The sequence below is a fragment of the Columba livia genome, chromosome W (assembly GCF_036013475.1).
Source record: "Columba livia isolate bColLiv1 breed racing homer chromosome W, bColLiv1.pat.W.v2, whole genome shotgun sequence".
Lineage (NCBI taxonomy): Eukaryota > Metazoa > Chordata > Aves > Columbiformes > Columbidae > Columba > Columba livia.
Window position 1 is genome coordinate 16,801,392 of NC_088641.1, and position 19,130 is coordinate 16,820,521.

A 19,130-nucleotide genomic window follows, 5' to 3' on the forward strand; every position below is an offset into this window, starting at 1 on the left:
GGTTTGTTTGGTGTGGGTTTTTTTCTTTGCTTGTTTTTCTTCCCTGCTTGTAGTCTTGTCTTTCACTTGAGTATTCACTGTTTCTTTACCTAAATTGTTCACAACTTACTTTCATCCTTTCTTCCTCCTTTAATTTTACCTGTTCCTGTCCATTCTCTCTAAAGTTTTTTTTTTTTTTTTTCTTCTCTCCCTTGTTAGTTTTCTAGTTTGGCATTAACCCAGTACTATGGTGAGAAATTCACTACATATAGAGAGATGAGTTGTCGAGAGGTTCCCCATGACAGGGCCCAAACCTTGTGCCACCGAAGGCAGTCAGTATTTTCCATGTCCGTGTTATGGACTTCTAGCAATCACATAATTACTTTCTATGTGGTTGGCGCAAAAGTAATTGCGGTTTCAGACTGTGAATTTTAAATCATTATAACTAGGCTCAAGCACATCTTTATTAATCAAAATAGGAACCATTGCAATCAACACAGTTTTGCCAACGAGAAATAAGTTTGTTTATTCCTTTAGTGTAAAAATCCATACTTCAGAATTCGACAAACTCTTGGAAAGCATTTTCTGCATCCTGCTGGTTGTGGAAGTGTTTTCCCTGCAAAATAAGAGAAGATGATGCTTCAAAACATCGATTTTTTTTTTTTTTTTTTTTTTTAAATTAAATTTAATTTAATTTTATTTTCAGTCAGCTCATGAGTCACCCACTTATTGTTCTTTTTCACCTTTCCAATTTGCTTCCAATGCCAAATGACCGTAGAATGGTCCACGTTGAGTTCTTTGGCAACTTCTCCTGTAATTGTAAGAGGATCAGCTTTGATGATTGCTCTTAATTGGTCGTTGCCAACTTTCGATTTTTGGACACTATGCTCCTCATCTTCAAGGCTCTCGTCTCCTTTGCAAAACTTCTTGAACCACCACTGCACTGTATGTTCGTTAGCAGTTCCTAAACCAAATGCATTGTTGATGTTGTGAGTTGTCTCCACTGCTTTATGACCCATTTTGAACTCGAATAATAAAATCACTCAAATTTGATTTTTGGCTAACATAATTTCCATAGTCTAAAATGGCAAGTAGTAAGTCAGTAACAAAAAAAACATAAAGCGAGAAAAGCACATTAAAATTATGTATAACATAATCACATTTAAGAATGTATTTCAATATCAAATGGCAAATTTCAACAATGCAAAAACCGCAATTCCTTTTGCACCAACCTAATACTTAATCAAAACTAAAACAACAGAAAAAAACCCCAAGCAAAACCCAAACAATAAACCAAAACCACAACACTTTTTGATAGTAATTTTCTTTGGAGTTTATTTTGCAGTAAAGGAGAATATATATAATTGACAAAAAAAAGGGAAGAAGATAACACAGAAGTAGCACTTTAAATGTATAGTTATTATCCATAGCATAAACTTTTAAAAGATTACTTTCCTTACTATCTTGGTTTAACTTTTTTATTGTGTGTTATGATGATAGCTTTTCTTATATTATTCTCAGTATATGCTGCCCTTTCGCTGTTTTCATTTCACTAAGGGGTTCTTTGTATCACTTCCTTTGTGCACTGTAGTTTCTTCCTCCCTGGAATGTCTTTTGCACTATCCGTTGTTTCTTATAAAGCAGCAAGAGTCTAAATACATAAATACTGAATGTGCAAGACCTCCTTTGTATATATGCAAATTTGGTTTCTACTTCTCTGTTTGAATTGCTACACTGTGATGCATTGTTTAAAAGCTCTCCAATGTAGCAGTTCTTTGATTTCCTTAATTCAGCTAATATTAACTAACAGTTTCATTTTTTTCAGTCCAGAGGTAGAAATGCTGTACTACTGGTAAAAGCTACTGTACAAAGCTGATGATGTAAAATTTTCTAAGTACTGATAAATGGTTGATTCTTCTTGACTAATTGTGAGCTGCTACAACGTATTACTTTTAATTACTTTGTTACAGTTGATGAATGAAAAAACAAAACCAAAGCACAACAAAGCATGTCTGTCAGTCAAGCCATTAATTGTTGCATGCTGTTCTGATGTTTTGTATGAAAGAACATATCTTGTATTGAGCTGTCAATTTTTTTCCCTAACTGCTTCATATTTTGAATTCCCTAAATGAGTGAGTTTAGTAATCATAGAATAATTTCGGTTGGAAGAGACCCTCAAGATTGAGTCCAACCATAACCTAACTCTAGGACTAAACCATGTCCCTAAGTACCTCATCTATGGTGATTCCACCTCTTTCTTGGGCAGCCTGTTCCACTGCTTTATAACCCTCTCTGTGAATAATTTTTTTTAATATCCAATCTGAACCTTCCCTGGTGCAACTTGAGGCCATTTCCTCTTGTCCTATCACTTGCTACTTGGGAGAAGAGACCAACACCCTCCATGCTCCAACCTCTTTTCAGGTCGTTGTAGACAGCAATGAGGTTTCCCCTCAGCCTCCTTTTCTCCAGGCTGAACAGCCCCAGTTCCCTCAGCTGCTCCTCATCAGACTTGTGCTCCAGGCCCCTCACCAGCTTCATTGCCCTTCTCTGCACTCTCTCTAGTACTTCGATGTCTTTGTTATGATGAGGGGCCCAACACTGAACACAGGATTCAAGGTGGGGCCTCACCAGTGCTGAGTACAGTATTTAGTCCTGCTGGCCACACTATTCCTGATACAAGCCAGGATACTGTTGGCCTTTTTGGCCACCTGGGCACATTGCTGGCTCATATTCAGCTGGCTGTTGATCAACACCCCCAGATCCTTTTCTGCATTTTCCTAAGTGACATCAAATTCTGGTTTCACTGGACCTCAGTATCTGGTTCCGGAATTGAATCTCACCTTGTTTGCCAGTTGTATAACAGATGCAGTTTTGCTCTCAACATAACAGGTGTTTGGACCCAAATTTCTCATGTGGTTTCTTCATGTTGTGTTTGTTGTATAAACTAATCTCATCACTTAATCCCCTCTGTCTTTCTTCATCTTTTGTTTACTCTCATCTGTTCACCCACATTGTCATACTTTCAAAAACTTCCTGGTGTAAGAGGCAGGCTTCTTGAATCACAGTTCTTAGTTCCCAGCTGGTGCAGGCAACCACTTCCCATCCCTTCAGTAACATCTGTATGATCCATCTTTAAAGTAATGTTGTTGTCTCTCTATGCTACTACTCCTAATGAAAGGCTGTTCTAGAGAGTGTCATCTCTGATGGTTAGAAGCTCCATTTTCATTTCTTCTTGCTTGCATTCATGGCCCCCATTTATTGTTGTGTTAGCATTGCTCTGTAGCATTCTTCCTTTGTAACCTTCTTTGACTGCCTTTAGAGAGACCATCACTTTCCCTCATGACCTTTGTTTTGTTAGCTAAACAAACCAACTCCCTCTATCTTCCTCTTAGAAAGCTTTATTTTCCCCTGACCATTCTAGCTTTCTGCACTTGCTCCACTCTCAGATCTGGATCTTGCCAGTTCATGTTTCTTATAATCTATCTGTGGAGAAGGTTTCTAATTCAAGTGTCTAGTTTTGGAGGAATTTTTCCCATTGAATATCTGTATGATTCAATTATTGTGGCATTAATACCAGGAAAGAACTTGTATTAGTAGTGACTGCCTCTGATGTTTACAGCTTTTCCAGGCGATCAGGAAGGGAAAGTGAACATATTTCTTACCCCCTTACATACAGGATTTCCAATAGTACTGGCTAGTGATGTGGCCTTAGTCAGCTTTGATGCAGTCTCAGTCAGGAGAGGAGTGATTATCAGACATGACCTTTTTCTTGTATATACAACTTCTGTGTGAAAGATGTTCTTTAACTACTTACCTTTCAATGAAAACTTAAATTCTAAAAGTGTTGTTAGCTCTTCTGGGTTTTTTGTTGCAGCCTCATTGTGGGAAAAGTTAGGTTTGTTTTTTTTTTTTTTTTTGTCGTCCCTGAAGGCTGTTTTATCCTGGATTAAGAACACACCAAACACAACAACCCACACAGCATATCTATCTGCGGCAGTTTCCTTAACTATTTTTCTGCACCTGTAATGTGCTATATTTTTAATATTTTTAATAAACACACGAAATCGAGTGGTGGGAATGAGCCTGTAGCAGGTGCAGCAAAAGGAGTCAACTCATTGCCAGTTCTGTTTAACCTCAGTGTTGGGTGGGGTTTTTTTTGTGTGTTGGTTGTGTTGTCTCCCTATCCGAAGAATTAACTTGTGTGTGGATGGAGAAACTTTGAAAAATTAACTTCAGTGGTTCGTGAAAACTTTGAGCAGGAAAAAGACTTATAATATTAATTTTCCTTGTCTTGGAATCTGTACATATGTATTAGCAGTGGTGACCTTCTTATATAATGTCATTGGAGTGGCATAAGAAAGAATGAGATAAAAATTATTAAGGAAATTGCAGTGATCTTTTGCTTTATATGTATTGTATATGTAATTTGCAAAAATGTTGGCTTGTAAAGTAAGGGTAAGGAAACAATTATTTCAGAATCTTCAGTAAACATAATTTCTGACAGAAGTCACCTTTTTAGTATTTCATGAACTGTTAACAGAGGTAAATGTATGCATATATCAAGTTATTTTCCTGTAATTTATTTTGTCTGTATTCAGAAAATATCATGCTCAATTTTTGTCATTTCATTAGTATAACAATAGTGGATTGTAATTTGTGGTCTTTGTAAATTGTTGTTTTGAAACTGCAGTTGAAATAATTGTAAGGATCTTTTGGGGGGCAGGTTTGGTGTTGTGGGTTTTTTTAGTAGTGTGGACTTCCTTACAATTGGGATCTTTATAGTTAGTGTAAACTGGATGAACAAATTCCTTTTCAGTAGTTGAATATAAACTGTGCTGTTTTACAAGAAATAAACAAGCTAGTTCAGTGGTGACTAAACCTTTTATTTCTGTGGAGTGGGTGAAACAGCTCCTGGCGGTAGTTTGACAAGAAAGTGTTTAATATTAAATAGATTCTTTCAGATCAAATTTGAAATAGCTACTACTTTAAAAATATACTATGATTTTGTATTTGTTGCATGTTTACTACTTGAATTTTGCATCTGTAAATTATTCCTTTTGTTTTTTCTAGCTTCTTATATGAAAAATATCTCCTCCAAAACTGGGAAGTGAATATAGCGGCTAATTGCTTAAACTGGTTATGGATTAAGTGCTGTCCACTGCAGTATGAACAAACAAAAGTTTTGTTACCAATTTTTGAGTTGGTACTGTTATAACCTGAGCAATTTGTCTTTTGATTGCCTTATCTTGCATCTTTTTTGGTGAAGGACTCTGCTTCTGAGACCAAAATCTTGTCTTTTGATTGCTTAATGCTATTTGGTATTTAGGTATTTAAATTCTATATTATTCCACTAATTTTTGACAAAATTTACTTCTTAGTATGCAGCTGAGCTTATGGTCTGTGTACTTATGTTATTGAATTTAAAAGTCTTTTAAGTAAACTGAGAATTTTAATTTGGTTTTCTGCTTGTGTGGTTGTTTGGTTGTTTGTGGGGTTTTCATTTTTTTTTTTTTTTTTATTTTATTTTTTTTTTTTTTTTTTTTTTTTTAGGTCTTGGGAGATGGGAAGTAATGATAGCTGGCACCTTAACTAAAATATCTGTGTAGGAAGTACCATCCCAGAACTTCAGGATGAATGGGGATATGCCTCATGTTCCTATCACTACTCTTGCAGGGATTGCTAGTCTTACGGACCGTAAGTATTCTTTTTTTTGTCTCTTTGCTGTGTTCCTTTCTGCCTCTTCAGTAAATACCTGCATTTTCAAAATACTAAAAATAGATTTATTTTTAAAGTTGTTAAAAGTAAATCTGTTCAAAATCAGATTTGGTATTAAAAAAGTTATTTTTGTCATTGCTCAAATTTAAAAAATATATTCAAACAAAATATGCTAATTTAAACATGAAATGAAATGTAGGTTAAAAAACCCCCCTTAAGTAAACCAGAAACATAAAATATAGGAGTTTGTTTGAAATATCATTCAGTAACATATCTGCATACCTTAGAAATAAAGCAAAACATATACATGATAAAATAGTTCTCTAAAACATACATCTCATCTTCATTGAAGAGAGAGAGAGAAGATTAGACTCATGTTCAGCTAGAGAGAGTTGTGGAATATGCTGAATATACTTGAAACCTAGTTCCTTAGTTTTGGACAAAGTACAAAAATTTGCTCTAATTACAGAATGCAAAGAATGGCTGCTAGAACAGAAATAAGCAGCTGAACCTATGATGCTTTCTTGGCTGTTCAGCCTGCAAAAGGAGCAGATGAGGTGTGTGTGCTGTCTTTAAATACGTCAGGAAGACAAAATGCAAGGAAAGGAAAATCGCTACATTAAGAGCTGGTAGTGGTGCAAAATCAAAATAAAAAAATAAATTTCTAATGGAAACTAAGAGGAGATTTATCCTTACAATAATGAGGTACTAGAACAACCATTTCAATAAGAGAAGTTGAGACAAAGATGCACCTTGGTTATAAAGTGTAAGCAAGAGTTTATAGCTTGGTTGTCTGTCTGAGGGTAATTGGACTCAGTTACCCAAGTGCTTCTTCTGAGCTCTTGTTTTTATTATTATACTGCTGAAATTTGGAGACTTTCCAAGACACACTGAAAGTATATACCCAGTAATTGAATTTAATTGCCTACAGTAAAAAAAAAAGCAGATATAATTGAGGGGAAAATAACTCCATGTCTTTCTGATATTTTGAAATATCAAATTGGAATATGCTGCTTATGTATTTATATGTGTATATATGTATCATTATGTGCGTCTAATAACGGGCCATCAGGATCCAAATCATAAGGTTCTGGGCTATGGGTAGTTTTCAAGCACTAAGTATTTTCAGGTAAGGTTCTAAAGAAGTCAAAATACTTAACAGGAAGAAGTCACTGTTCAAACTCCTGGTGCAAGAGTTTCTTGAAACACTGAACTACCTTTGGTGGGATTAGCCCTTGTGTTAGGTGTGTTTTCTTCTTTATCTGAGGTATTTATCTAATGTTTAGAAACTCAGGAGTAGGTGAAAGAGAAAGGCTTGTCATTGTTTCACCTTATTTCTCTCTATGTGAAAATAAGGTAATGGAATGGACAAGTCCTGTTGCCCTAAAAATATAGAGGACATGATGACTGGAGGCAATAGAGTAGGCTCAGTTAACTAGCTGAATTTATACTGTTCTAGTAAATGTTTTGCTGATCTTGCTAATTTTTCCAAGTTTCAAGGCACATTCAAGGTAATATAATGCAAGTAATGAAAGCTAGCTATTTTAATATATTATACACTTTTATTTGAATTGCAGTTTATTTCTAAATAGGGTAATGACATTCATTGTATAGAGGAAAAAAAATACTGGAATTCTGTGATGCCTCCCCCCCCTTTTTTTTTTAAAAAGAATTTCAAAATATGAAAGAGACAAAAGAGTATATTTCACAGTTGTTTTTTTTCTGAAGCTATTTCTAATGTAGTCAGACTGGGAACCTGAAATCAGAGTCAGCTTGTTTTCATGGACCCATGAAAGTGACTTTTCCTATGTGGCAAGCTTTTTGGTCTCTTCTGGCTTACTCCCATCTCTGTAGCCCAGCCAAATCATCTGGTCGAGGCTTCTTATTTGGTACACTTCTTTGTTATGCCTGTAGAACTAAGAATGCCCTCTGAAAGTATAGTATGCTCATTTATAATCTGATTGAAATATTGTGATAGCTGTTTTCATTAAACAAATCTTTTAACCAAGATTTGTGAATAGGTATTAGGTCGGTACAAAAGTAATTGCAGTTTTGGACTGTGAATTTTAAATCATTATAACTAGACTCAAACACATATTTATTAATCCAAAATAGGAACGAATACAATCAACACAATTTTGCCAATGGGAAATAAGTTTGCTTATTCCTGTAGCGTAAAAATCTGTGCTTGGGGATTTTATGAACTCTTGGAAAGCATTTTCTGCAACCTGCTGGTTGTGGAAGCATTTTCCCTGCAAAAAGTTGTCGAGATGCTTGAAGAAGTGGCGGTCGGTTGTAGAGAGGTCAGGTGAATATGGCGTTTGATGATGTTGCAAGTTGTCTCTGCTGCTTTATGATCCATTTTGAACTCTAATAAGAAAATCGCTTGATTTGCTTTTTGTCTAACATCATTTCCATAGTCCAAAATAAATATAACATAAACAGCAAGTAATAAGTCAGTAGCAAAAAACATAAAGCAAGAAAAGCACATTTAAATTATGTATAACATAACCACATTTATTTGAGAATGTATTTCCATATCAAACGGCAAATTTCAACAATGCAAAAACTGCAATTCCTTTTGCACCAGACTGAAATATTGACTGAATTAACATTTTAGTGATCTTTCCAAACAATGATACTAGCCATTTATTGAGAAGATTACTTACATAAAAATGAATACAATAGGAGAAGAATCAATTGAGAATTTAATTAGTGGCGTAAATTGGTTGTTGGGTTGTTTAGTTTTGGTTGCATTACAGTACTACATGCAGCTACAAGGATTTTGCATTTCCTTCCTTTTATTCATGCCTTCAGCTCCAAGAAAAAACTGCTGTAACATTAAGTAACTTAGTATTCTGGAATGTTTAAAAGTATGTTTTTATTCATAAAACTCCCCTTAATTAAATATTTGCAATAATATAATAATATAACTTATGGACTTGACTGCATTATAGTATTAAAACTGGAGTCCAGTCTTTGTGTGTGTGTGTTCATGATTAAAAAAAAAGATCCAGAAATCTTCTATATATTTCAGATGGAGTTGTCAGGTTTTCTTCCTTGATCACATGAGGGAGTAAGATGATGTCCATCTTTGTATGCTTGTGTTTCATGAAATGATTCTGAATTTCTTTCTGTTTTTTGATAACAGTTTTGAACCAGCTGCCTCTTCCATCACCTTTACCTGCTACAACAACAAAAAGCCTGCTTTTCAATGGACGGATAGCTGAAGAGGTGAACTGCCTTCTGGCTTGCAGGGATGAAAATCTGGTTTCACAGCTCATCCATAGTCTCAATCAGGTGTCAACAGATCACATGTATGTATTTTGAACTTCAACTATATCAGATTACCATCCTTATTCTTTGAAACTAAAATGAGAAGAGTGTTTGTGAGAATCTGAAAGTTAGAACATAGAGCTTTTTTATTAGGCTAGCTTAGCAGATTAGCACATATATATATATTTTGTGTGTGTGGTGGTGGTGTATGGTTTGTGTTTAGGTTTTTTTGGTGTGTTGTTGTTTGTGTTTGTTTTTTTTTCTTTTCCTTAGGTGTCCTTTGAATTGTCTTATGTTGACAGCCCTGTCTTTTTCCTACATGTTCCAATCAGTTGTTTTGATCAAACGAAAGTAGCTTTTAAAAGTCATTAAAGCAAACAATAAGTGAAAGCACAGATGCATTTATAGAAAATCTGTTATGTTTTTGATGGTTCTAAGGGAATCCTGTGATGTCAAAGATATGCCAATTTTCCTTTTTAAAATCAAAGTTTCTCAAAATGTTGGACTGCAACCTGAATGTTATACATTCACACATAACTTATTTTCACTCCTACAGTAATACTTTCTTGATATTATGCCAAAGTGCTCTTCCTTTATTGAGATCACAATACAAAAGTGGGCATAAGAAACTTTTTATAATAGTCTGAAACTGACAGGCATGTACATATAAGTGCTTATTAACAGAAAATAATTTTGAAGGCTAATAGGAATGCCTCTTCTTACATTCCTTAAACAAGAGAGAAAAAATAGAGGCGGGGAACAGTGCTTTGCAGATTTTTTTTTTTTTTTTTTCTGTATATTTTAACAGGAAATTGTCTTTTGTTTTGGTTGGGTGGGGTTTTTTTGTTTGTTTGTTTTTGTGGTGGTGTATTTTTTTTTTTTTAACTTGACTCATGGTTTCTTATAATTTGAAAATGCATTTGCCTCTTAATTTGCTTACTTCCAAAATTCCAGAGAATTGAAAGATAACCTTGGCAGTGATGATCCAGAGGGAGATATACCAGTCTTGCTGCAGGCTATTCTGGCAAGGAATCCTAATGTTTTCAGGGAGAAAAGCATGCAAAACAGATATGGGGTACAAAGCGGTAAGGATTTTTGATTATTTGTTGATTGTGGTTTATGTTGTTCTGTAATTTTAGGGGACTGACACCAACCACAAATATATATGGAGCACAACTGTGATATTTATGCTTTACCTCGTATTTTATCGTGATATAAAGCTATGTCTTGCCATCTTCCAAGAGCAATTGTATTAGAATAAGCATGGAAATAAATTCTATCAGGATTTTTGGTAAAAAATAATGTTTAATTTCACTACAAAATTTAATTTTTAGGATTAGTGATTGGATTTTATTTTAAAGTACAGGGTGTTTCAAAAAGATGCACCCACTTTGAAATCACTACTGCTTTGAAATTTGGTCCATCTTTCTGAAACACCCTGTAATTTTATTAGAATCTCTTAATGGCTAGGTTCATATATTTATCTAAGAAAATAATTGAAGTTGGGAAAAAACTTTACTGAAATTTGTACGATTATAGTACATCTTTGTAGCGGTAGTTCTTAATAGTTCTGGGGTAAGGAATAAGGTTGAATGAACCATACTTAACTCCTCCCTGCCATTCCTCTTCTCAGCAATTAGTGATGCTATTTTGACAGCTAATTCTTTTCTGAGGTTTAGTGAGATATACTTCTGGATAGCAAAGATGGAGAAGGGGAGAGACCAAGCAAAGGATTAATCAGACAGATTCTACTTGTAGATCTGGAGACTTCTTCATTTGCAGCTGAAATATTTTCTTTAAATACTAAACTATGAAATGAGTAGGAGAATTTCTAGAGTTTTCACAGTATGAGGATAAAGCTTTGCTAGCATTGTAGAGAGATAGATAGAAGTGTTACTGGAGTCCACAGGGTATAGAAAGTGTAAGGCATTTTTAAAGGGGAAAAATAAGAAAATGAGATTATTTAGACTGTTCACCTAGGCTAGTGAGTAAAAAGCCATACAATATTTGAAAAGAACTTGCTAAGGACAGAACACGTAATATTCCTTGAAAGAATCCAGATATTTTCTGGAATAAAAATGTGAAAGGCAGTGCTAAATATTTAGTAGCTCATTGGTACATATATAATTAAATTTAAGCTCTGAAAACAGTCTCCAGATTGTGGGTTTGGTGGTAGCTGTGGCAGAGTATGATTTTTTTTTTTTTTTTCCAGCTGTGGGAACAGTTGTGACTTTCCTGCCAGTTTTTGCAGAGTGGTTCCACAAAGAATATACATTTGAATCAGAGTTTTCCACCAGTTCTGTAGAGTAAAATTATTTTTGCCAGTGCAAAAGGGAGACATTGGTTTTGAAATTATTTGTTCCAGCAGAGGCTTTTGAAAGACAGAAGATAAAGCAAGTTAATTTCTTTCTAATTTTTGCTAATTCTGTGCATCAGAGAGGGAAACACTTTTGCAGCTCAATTCAATAGGTTAAGAATAATCCTTAATTAAATAAAAGCACCTTTATCTTTAGTAAATGTGCTTGGGCCTATGTTTGAAGGAAGGTCTTAGTACAGAATTAAAAAGAATTCAGCATGAAACGTAAAAGAATAGTTGATGTTATTTTAATAAAGTGATTTCAGAGAAACAGAAGACATCAGACTTTAAAACTTCCTTGGATATTTTATTTTACATAATTCTGAATTCTTCTACCAGTGCAAACATTGCAATATAAGTGTGAAATCAGAAAAAGTGAAAGAAAGGGGGAAGAGGGGAAAAGCATAGCTGTAGACCAAATGTTTTGAGAGGAACACGGCCCTGGAATCAATATTTGGAAAAGCTAGGCAAAGTGTGACTTTTTCTATGAAAAAGGCCACACTCTTACCTGGAAATAGGGGGATTTTTAAGCTAGATGCTGGCAAATCGTGCTAGCCTTAATTAGCCGTTAATACATCCCATTCACATCTCCGAGGCCAAAGGAGGATACACTGATGTGTTCTGGCAGCAAGGGTTGGGTTTTCTTCTACTTTCTGAACATATTTAGTAATCTCAGTAGAGTCTAGATTTGTAGGGTGGTTGGAGGTTTAGTAGGGATCTTACATAATGCATTTTGCCAGCTAGAAATTTAGGCTCTTTTCTAGTATTTACAATTCATCTCTTTTGCTTTTGTTACTGTTTTCTTTCTGAATATTGTCCTTCTGTTAAGTCCAGCATGCAGTGAAGTCAGTATTGGGTACTGTGATCCAGTATTTGTAATGCCCAGAACTGTGAAGGAACAAAGGTAGCAGGATACCCCCCCCCCCCCCCCCTTTTTTTTTTTTTTTAAGTTAGCTAGATTGCAAGATTGCATCCCCCATGTCACCCCTCCCCCCAACAGAGACAGAGAAGTGAGAACAGTTTGTCACATAATAAGGGTTTTTAAAATGGTATTAAAAATTGATTAGTTTATATATTTTCTGTCATTCTTTTAAACCAAAACCTACTGCATCTGTGGTTCAAATCATGTTTTAAATTTAGGGAGTAGAAAACAAATAGATACATTTTTAAAGTATTTTAAAAGTGCAGTCTTTACTTGAATCATAAAGTGAAACTTCATCTGTATATTTCATAATCATAGGGGAACATTGTCAGCTTTCTGTACATGAATGTTAAGGGTTATTAGTTTGACTAACTACTACCTAGCTGTGTTGAGAGTGGCTGCGATGAGTGGCCATGCTGGGTGCTTGAATTACTATTACCGATTTTAATTACCACAATAGTCACACAAGCAAAGCTAGTTTCAGAAATCCTCCGTGTCACCTCTTTTCTCTTCCCCTCATCCTAGCAGAGATGGGATAATCTCTCAGGAATGCAGTTACTACCTCCTGGTAGGTATGAAGTGCTGCATTCCAAGTACATTAGCACATGAAAACTAGCCCAGAGCAGCCCAAGACTGGATATTTGCACTAGATATCTATCCCTGATCATCTGCAGTTATGGGGGATGGGACTCAATGACCCCAATGGCTTCTCTCAAGCTTTGTATCTTTAAATATTTTAAACTTACTTTATGCAGTCCTAATCAGGAACAGCATAATTTACAAAGACATTACAATCTATCAATCTGAGGATCCTATTCTAGTGGACAAATAATGCTTCCCCCATCAGTTCATCAATAAGCATTGCACAACTGTAATTCAAGGATTGATAGCTTCCAAACACTGGATTGGGGGCTACTGTCAGCCGTCTATCTAACCTTTGATTTAAAATATTTGCGTTACTGATGTGCTTTTACCCATGGCTGTGGATCACTTGCTGCAGCTTGCCAAGCTGTAGTATGCATGTGATTTTTTTTATGCTGTTTTAGCTGCAAGACATTCAATTCTGTCATCAAAATCACCTGGTTAAGGGTCATAAGTTTTTGTGTACCTGTACCACTTTAACTTCCAGTGTCATGTGGTGGTTAGGAAATTCTTTGTACCTATATTGAAGAGAGGGAAAAAAGAAAAAAAAAGATTACTTTAAATTCTCCCCAATAAAGATGTTAGTTTCAAGTACATTGGTACTTGCAGCTTGCCATCTAGTACACCTCCTGAATTTCTAAAGCATGGCTGTGGGAATCTACAGGTTGTGGGGAGTCTACAGGTGTGATATTGGTGTTTCTTTGCAGGTGGTGGAAGTGGAATAGAAAGCGTTTTTGTCCTTGGTTAGAAAGGAACCACTAAGGCATTATAGGAGCAGGGAGAATATCTTGCATCACTCAGCCCAGGATGATTGTTTGCTGTATTGTTCTAAAAATGGGAGATAAGTTTTCTGTGTTCTTCTGACTTGTGAAGTTTCCAAATCTTTTACTTATTGGCACAATGAGTACTGTACACACACTAGTGTGGAGTATAGAGCCTCTTATAAAATGTTTCTATTTACTAGCAGGTTTTTGGCTAAGGTACAGATGAAGGAACTACCATTGATATTTATAATTGAATTAATACTGCTTTAGGGAACGCTCATTTTATGTCATGGTATAAAATGAACATCTTACACAGAATCAAGCTCTTTTAATGTTCTCTAACAGTTGTGGGTAGAAGATGCTAATGTCTGTAAAGTTTATAATCCCTCTGTATATAATAATTCCTGAAATGAGAGACTTAATTGATTAAAAAGGAAATGCATGTAAAGTAACACTGCTATCTTCTTAATAGGGATGATGATGTCGCAGTTTAATATTTCTCAGAATTCCATGCGTGGTAGTCCTGCATCTTCCAATTATCAACAAACCACTATCTCACATAGCCCTTCCAGGTAACACTTTCTTTTAAATGGGGTGGGATGGGCAGCAAACTGCAAATTCTTTCTACAGTGACAGTCAGTTCTTGTGCAAGTATGTGAATGGAAGATGATCAGTGTCAAGACAAATTTTGCATTTGTCTGACAGCAGGGTGAGTTTCTTCAGCTGGCAAAGAAACATCTTTTTGTTAGTGAGTTAATCTTTGTATTCTGACTATTCATGATTTCCTGCTCTCTCTCCCTCCTATAATTTTGGTTAACTTTCTTTCCTACTTAAGGAATCCCCCTGCCTCCTGCCACCCCTCCAGCTGAGACTAGTGCCAGGAGCATAGAAGAGGCTATCTGTTCTGGCATGTATAACAGTACCAATGTGACAGGAGGTGGGAAAGAAGGCTTGTAAAAACATGGAGTAATGCTGTAACAGTTATACAAAAGGCTGCTCAGAGGAGGATAGGCCCAATAGTTTGGCCAGTCTTCCAGCAGCTTCCTCATCAACTTTCTAGTTCTTTTCCAAATGTTGAGTGTCAGCAAGTAGTATGTACCTGTAATCCAGGCCTTTGTTAATATAATAAAGTATTCTGAATTGGAGGAAAGAGTTCTGCATGTAGCTTCAACTCAGTTACTGGGCTTTAACAGATTTAATCTCCAGTTATTAGATATCATTATTAAAATAAACTTATTTCACTTCAAGTTAGTGTAATTGTTTTGGCAAATGAAATGCTCTGTATCTGCACAAAAAAAAGTATACTTTTTTTACTTATATCTATAAGTGGTATTGAAGAAGGTTTTTTGAATTATGAATATTAGTAATGTGCTAAGTTTTCTCAAAATCCTTGCAAAATCCTTGTGTTATATACTTTGCTGTTTCTTTCCATGGAAGCTTACCTTCACAGAGTTGCTATCTAGAACTGAGGGTTGTGAAAGCATGTGTTGTACATTCTGAAGTATTTATTTGGTTTATTTTGAAAAGCTCATATAAGAATGTTATAATGTACGTGTATTATTGTCAAAAGCCTATTTTATTTTCATGGCTTCCTATCTTTAGATGAGTGTAAGATAAAGCCAGTGAAAGAATAAGTTGTATTCAGTGGACTTTGAGTCAGGTCCTATCAAACTGCCTATCACATTCCTGTATCTTGGCAATATAGTTCTGTTAGAGGAAGTTCTTTGAAATCTTACTGGAAAAAATCATATTTAGAGTAGATGGCTTCTTGTTAATCCTAGCGAGCTAGTTGTTATATGATAATTAAAACTTAGCTATCATTTTGATTGAAACTTCTAGGGCTAACTTTTGGAAATTGCACATCTTGTTTTAGTAAATCTGCAGATCTTATTTTAATAAATATTTGTGTCATTGTTTCCTTTCCCTAGGTGGAGGACTTATGAGGACTTATGAATGCTTTTTATTCTGTTCTTTACTTTTACTAATGCAGTACTCAAGCTGTGGCTTTTAAGTAATAATTGAAGTTGAGAAGGTATTGATAGCTTAAAATACTGCTTTTAAAGGGGTTTCTTGATTGCACTGGAATTCTGTTTCCTACAGAAGTTATAATGTTCCAAAGGTATAATATTCCAAAAGAAATACTAAATTTGTCTAAATCTTTTTCCAACTTTTTAAAACTTTATTTTTAGTCGGTTTGTGCCACCACAGACAAGCGCTGGTAACAGATTTTTGGCACAACAGAACAGTCCAGTGCCTAGTCCATATGCTCCTCAGAGTCCTGCAGGATACATGCCATATTCACATCCTCCAAGTTATACACCACATCCTCAGATACAGCAAGGTAAGTCTATGATAATTGTTTTATTCTCTGATCTCATGTCAACTTTACCTTCATGTGCATGTTTCACGGCTCTCTAATTTCTTTGAAGAAGTCACATGCTTAATGCAAATCTTTGAGTTGATAGGGAATTTTTTGAGTATGCTTAAGCTTTGCTTTCCTGACTGTACAGAGTGGTAGTTTATACTTTATTTTTAAAAAAAAAAAAAAAAAAAAAAAGAGGAAGAAGAAATAGTAAAACGTACATGTTACACTGCTCCTCCCTTAAATACACCCATTTTTCATAGTTGTCATGTATGCATAATAGAAAAATCAAAACAGCCCCCAAACTTTTATTTGCTAGCTATAGCAATTGTTTATACCAGCAAAAACCTAATTTTTGCCAGTGTAATGTAATATTTGCTGCCAGCTTATTTAACCTTACCAAATCTTTGTAGTGTAGATGACTAAGTTGGCTAGAATTATGCTCAAGGTATGCAATAACTGGCAAAGATGACCTTCAGAATGAATGGATTTCTTTGTTCTTCCCTTTTTTAAAAGAAATCTTGAACAACATGAACCCTGTTAAGTATCTAGGGTTTTTGGGTTTTTTTTGGGTAAGTAGAATTCTTGTTGGATTCTTTTAAACCGTCTGTTCTTAAAGTTTAGCAATGTGCTTAGAATTCATATAAATGTTTTGTATGTAATGTTTTGTATCTCGTGAATACCTTGGAAGTTACTAAAGGTAGTGAATACAAATTATATAGAGGAAAATCAAGTTTTCTATAACCTGTAAGAATATGACTGTAATTAGGATAGATGTGGAGAGCAACTTGGCTAATCTGTACATGCAATTTAGATTTTAAATCCTCTTGAAAATCGAAATTTTGGATATCTAATTTTATTCAAGATATTTGTAGCAAAAGTATTCAATCAAGAAAGTTGGATTATTGGTCAGATTTCAGACCTCTTGCATCCAACTCATTAATATCCACTATTATGGTGTCTTCTATGAAATTTTTTAGAGTTAATAACTGTGTGAAAATATCAGTATAGTTATTTATATTTTTTTGTATTTCAGCTTCAGTATCCAGTCCCATTGTCACAGCTGGGATGAGGAATCTCCATGAAAATAAAGTTTCAAATCAATTGTCTGGAAATTCAGCTAATCATCATGCTGATAATTCCAGACATGGCTCAAATGAAGATTACCTACAGATGGTGCACAGGCTAAGTAGTGATGTATGTTACCTTGATCAGTTTATTATGATAAAGCACATATTTACTATGATAAAGCAAGTATGCATTTAGCTGCCTTAGAAGTCAGATATTTTCCTATGTTGTTGTTGATGAATAAAACTGCTGAAAATATATTTGAGTTTCAGATGTGTGCACTCAACCATGCGACTTTAATGAGTGAGTTTTAATTTTTACTAGATATTTCTTTCCTTTGGAAGAGTTTGTAACATTGATTCTGATAAAATTATGAAACATTAAAAAAATTTACTCATGTGAGTTTATTTTAAAAAAATGGTAGAGTATCTCCGCAATTATTGTAGCAATATGTTGATGTAAGCAATACTAGATTCTAAATAAGTATATAGTTAACTTGTCTTTCTGAAGATTGCCATAACTGTCAATTAGACCTGACATATTTGAATAACTTATTGGGTAATAGAGTAGTGTTGACAAAGGCAAAAATTCATTTTGGCACCCTTTCTTATTGGTCTGTTATGCTCTTTTATGGCCTGTTTTCCTTATAAGACATTTTCCTATGGTGACTTAAGTTCATGTGGGAGAAATTCTTGCTGAAATCTTGAATCTAAAGGAAAAAAACCCAGTAACTTTCACCCACAGTGTTTTGAACTTCTTAATTTTCTTCTTAATGAGCAACTCATCCTGTGGATGAAGCATGTTAGGAATCTTTACAAGTTTGACACACAGTCTTTTAACAGCTCTTAAGGGGAGAGCGCTTAAGTTTCATTTTTATTTTTTTACATTAGCTTTTTGAACAGTGTGGTCATAGTGATGCCTACAGCAGTAGGCATAAAGGTAATTACAAAACTAAACAGGCAAGCAGGCCTCTTTCTTTTTTTGTGTGTGTATGTTTTATTTAGCTTACAAAAAACGTGGGTAACTCTTGTTTTCCTAAATTAGCTTGTGGAATCAAAGAAAAAATGTTGTATTCAACAAGTGTACTATTAATACCAGGCTTCCTAAATCTCTTACCAAGATCAATACACTAGAACTCAGAGATTTCTTAGTTTTATTACTCTTCTCTCTTTTTTTTTTTTTTTTTAATGCAGTAATTATGCTGATTTAAAATATTAGCTAAGAAGTGGTATCTTAAACAACAGTGTTTTGTAACGAAGGAATCTATCATAATACACAAACATCAGATGTTTTTCTCAGTCTCTCCTTCAGCAATGAAAATTTTTCAAAACAAGAAGCTGTTCTTAGCATTAAGTGTACGTATATCCCCCAACTATGTTAAAGGTACACTTTCAAGAGAATCTTGGTTTGGTTAAGACAAGAATTTTAGAAAACTTTAATATTAGGATAATTTATTTCACAGTGTTTAAAGAGGAAGTATTTAAATATATTCACCCCTAATTTTGTGATCCAAGCAATGCAACTGCATCCTAGTTGATGAGAACTTAGAAATGCAACTCATTAAAATCTGACAGACTATGAAAACATAACACATACCATCATTGTTCAGTTTATTTGGAGAAATACTTGAGGTAAAAAGTAATTATATCTTTAAAAGCTGATTTTAGTAGCTATCATGCAGAAAACAGTTTGAAGAATTTGAATTAATTAAAGTTTTGCATCTATGTATGAATAATAAGCTTAATCATAATGCAAGCTTTTTAGAAGCAGTGTGAACTTTGACACAGGTAGTTATGGATGAGGATTATTAAATCCATAAAAACTAAAAACTTTAATTATTGTTTAGTATTTTTCTTAGTTTTAGGATTTTGTTGCTTTAAAAATGATGAATAGTTACAAGATATTGTATATTTACAATACATTATTTTAAAAAATCAGCAAGTATACCCTTGAAGTCTCACTGTGCATATACTGAATTTAAGGACCATTTTTTGATAAAGTTGAGAAAATTCCTAGAATATAAGTTCATGCTTACATTTCACCATT

At 34.5% G+C, this 19,130-nt stretch overlaps 1 protein-coding gene across 7 annotated transcripts in view; it reads left to right on the plus strand.

Annotated features, from left to right (window-relative positions):
• Positions 1-19,130, plus strand: part of LOC135577155 (nipped-B-like protein) — a 187,763-nt gene that overhangs the window by 46,230 nt on the left and 122,403 nt on the right. For all 7 annotated transcript variants that reach the window (XM_065044955.1, XM_065044954.1, XM_065044956.1 and 4 more), the window contains 6 exons: positions 5,530-5,673; positions 8,846-9,011; positions 9,925-10,055; positions 14,127-14,226; positions 15,844-15,995; positions 17,053-17,213. In XM_065044955.1, coding sequence (XP_064901027.1) covers positions 5,610-5,673; positions 8,846-9,011; positions 9,925-10,055; positions 14,127-14,226; positions 15,844-15,995; positions 17,053-17,213 — 774 coding nt within the window. In that variant the 5' untranslated portion in view covers positions 5,530-5,609. The remainder of the gene's footprint in view (positions 1-5,529; positions 5,674-8,845; positions 9,012-9,924; positions 10,056-14,126; positions 14,227-15,843; positions 15,996-17,052; positions 17,214-19,130) is intronic.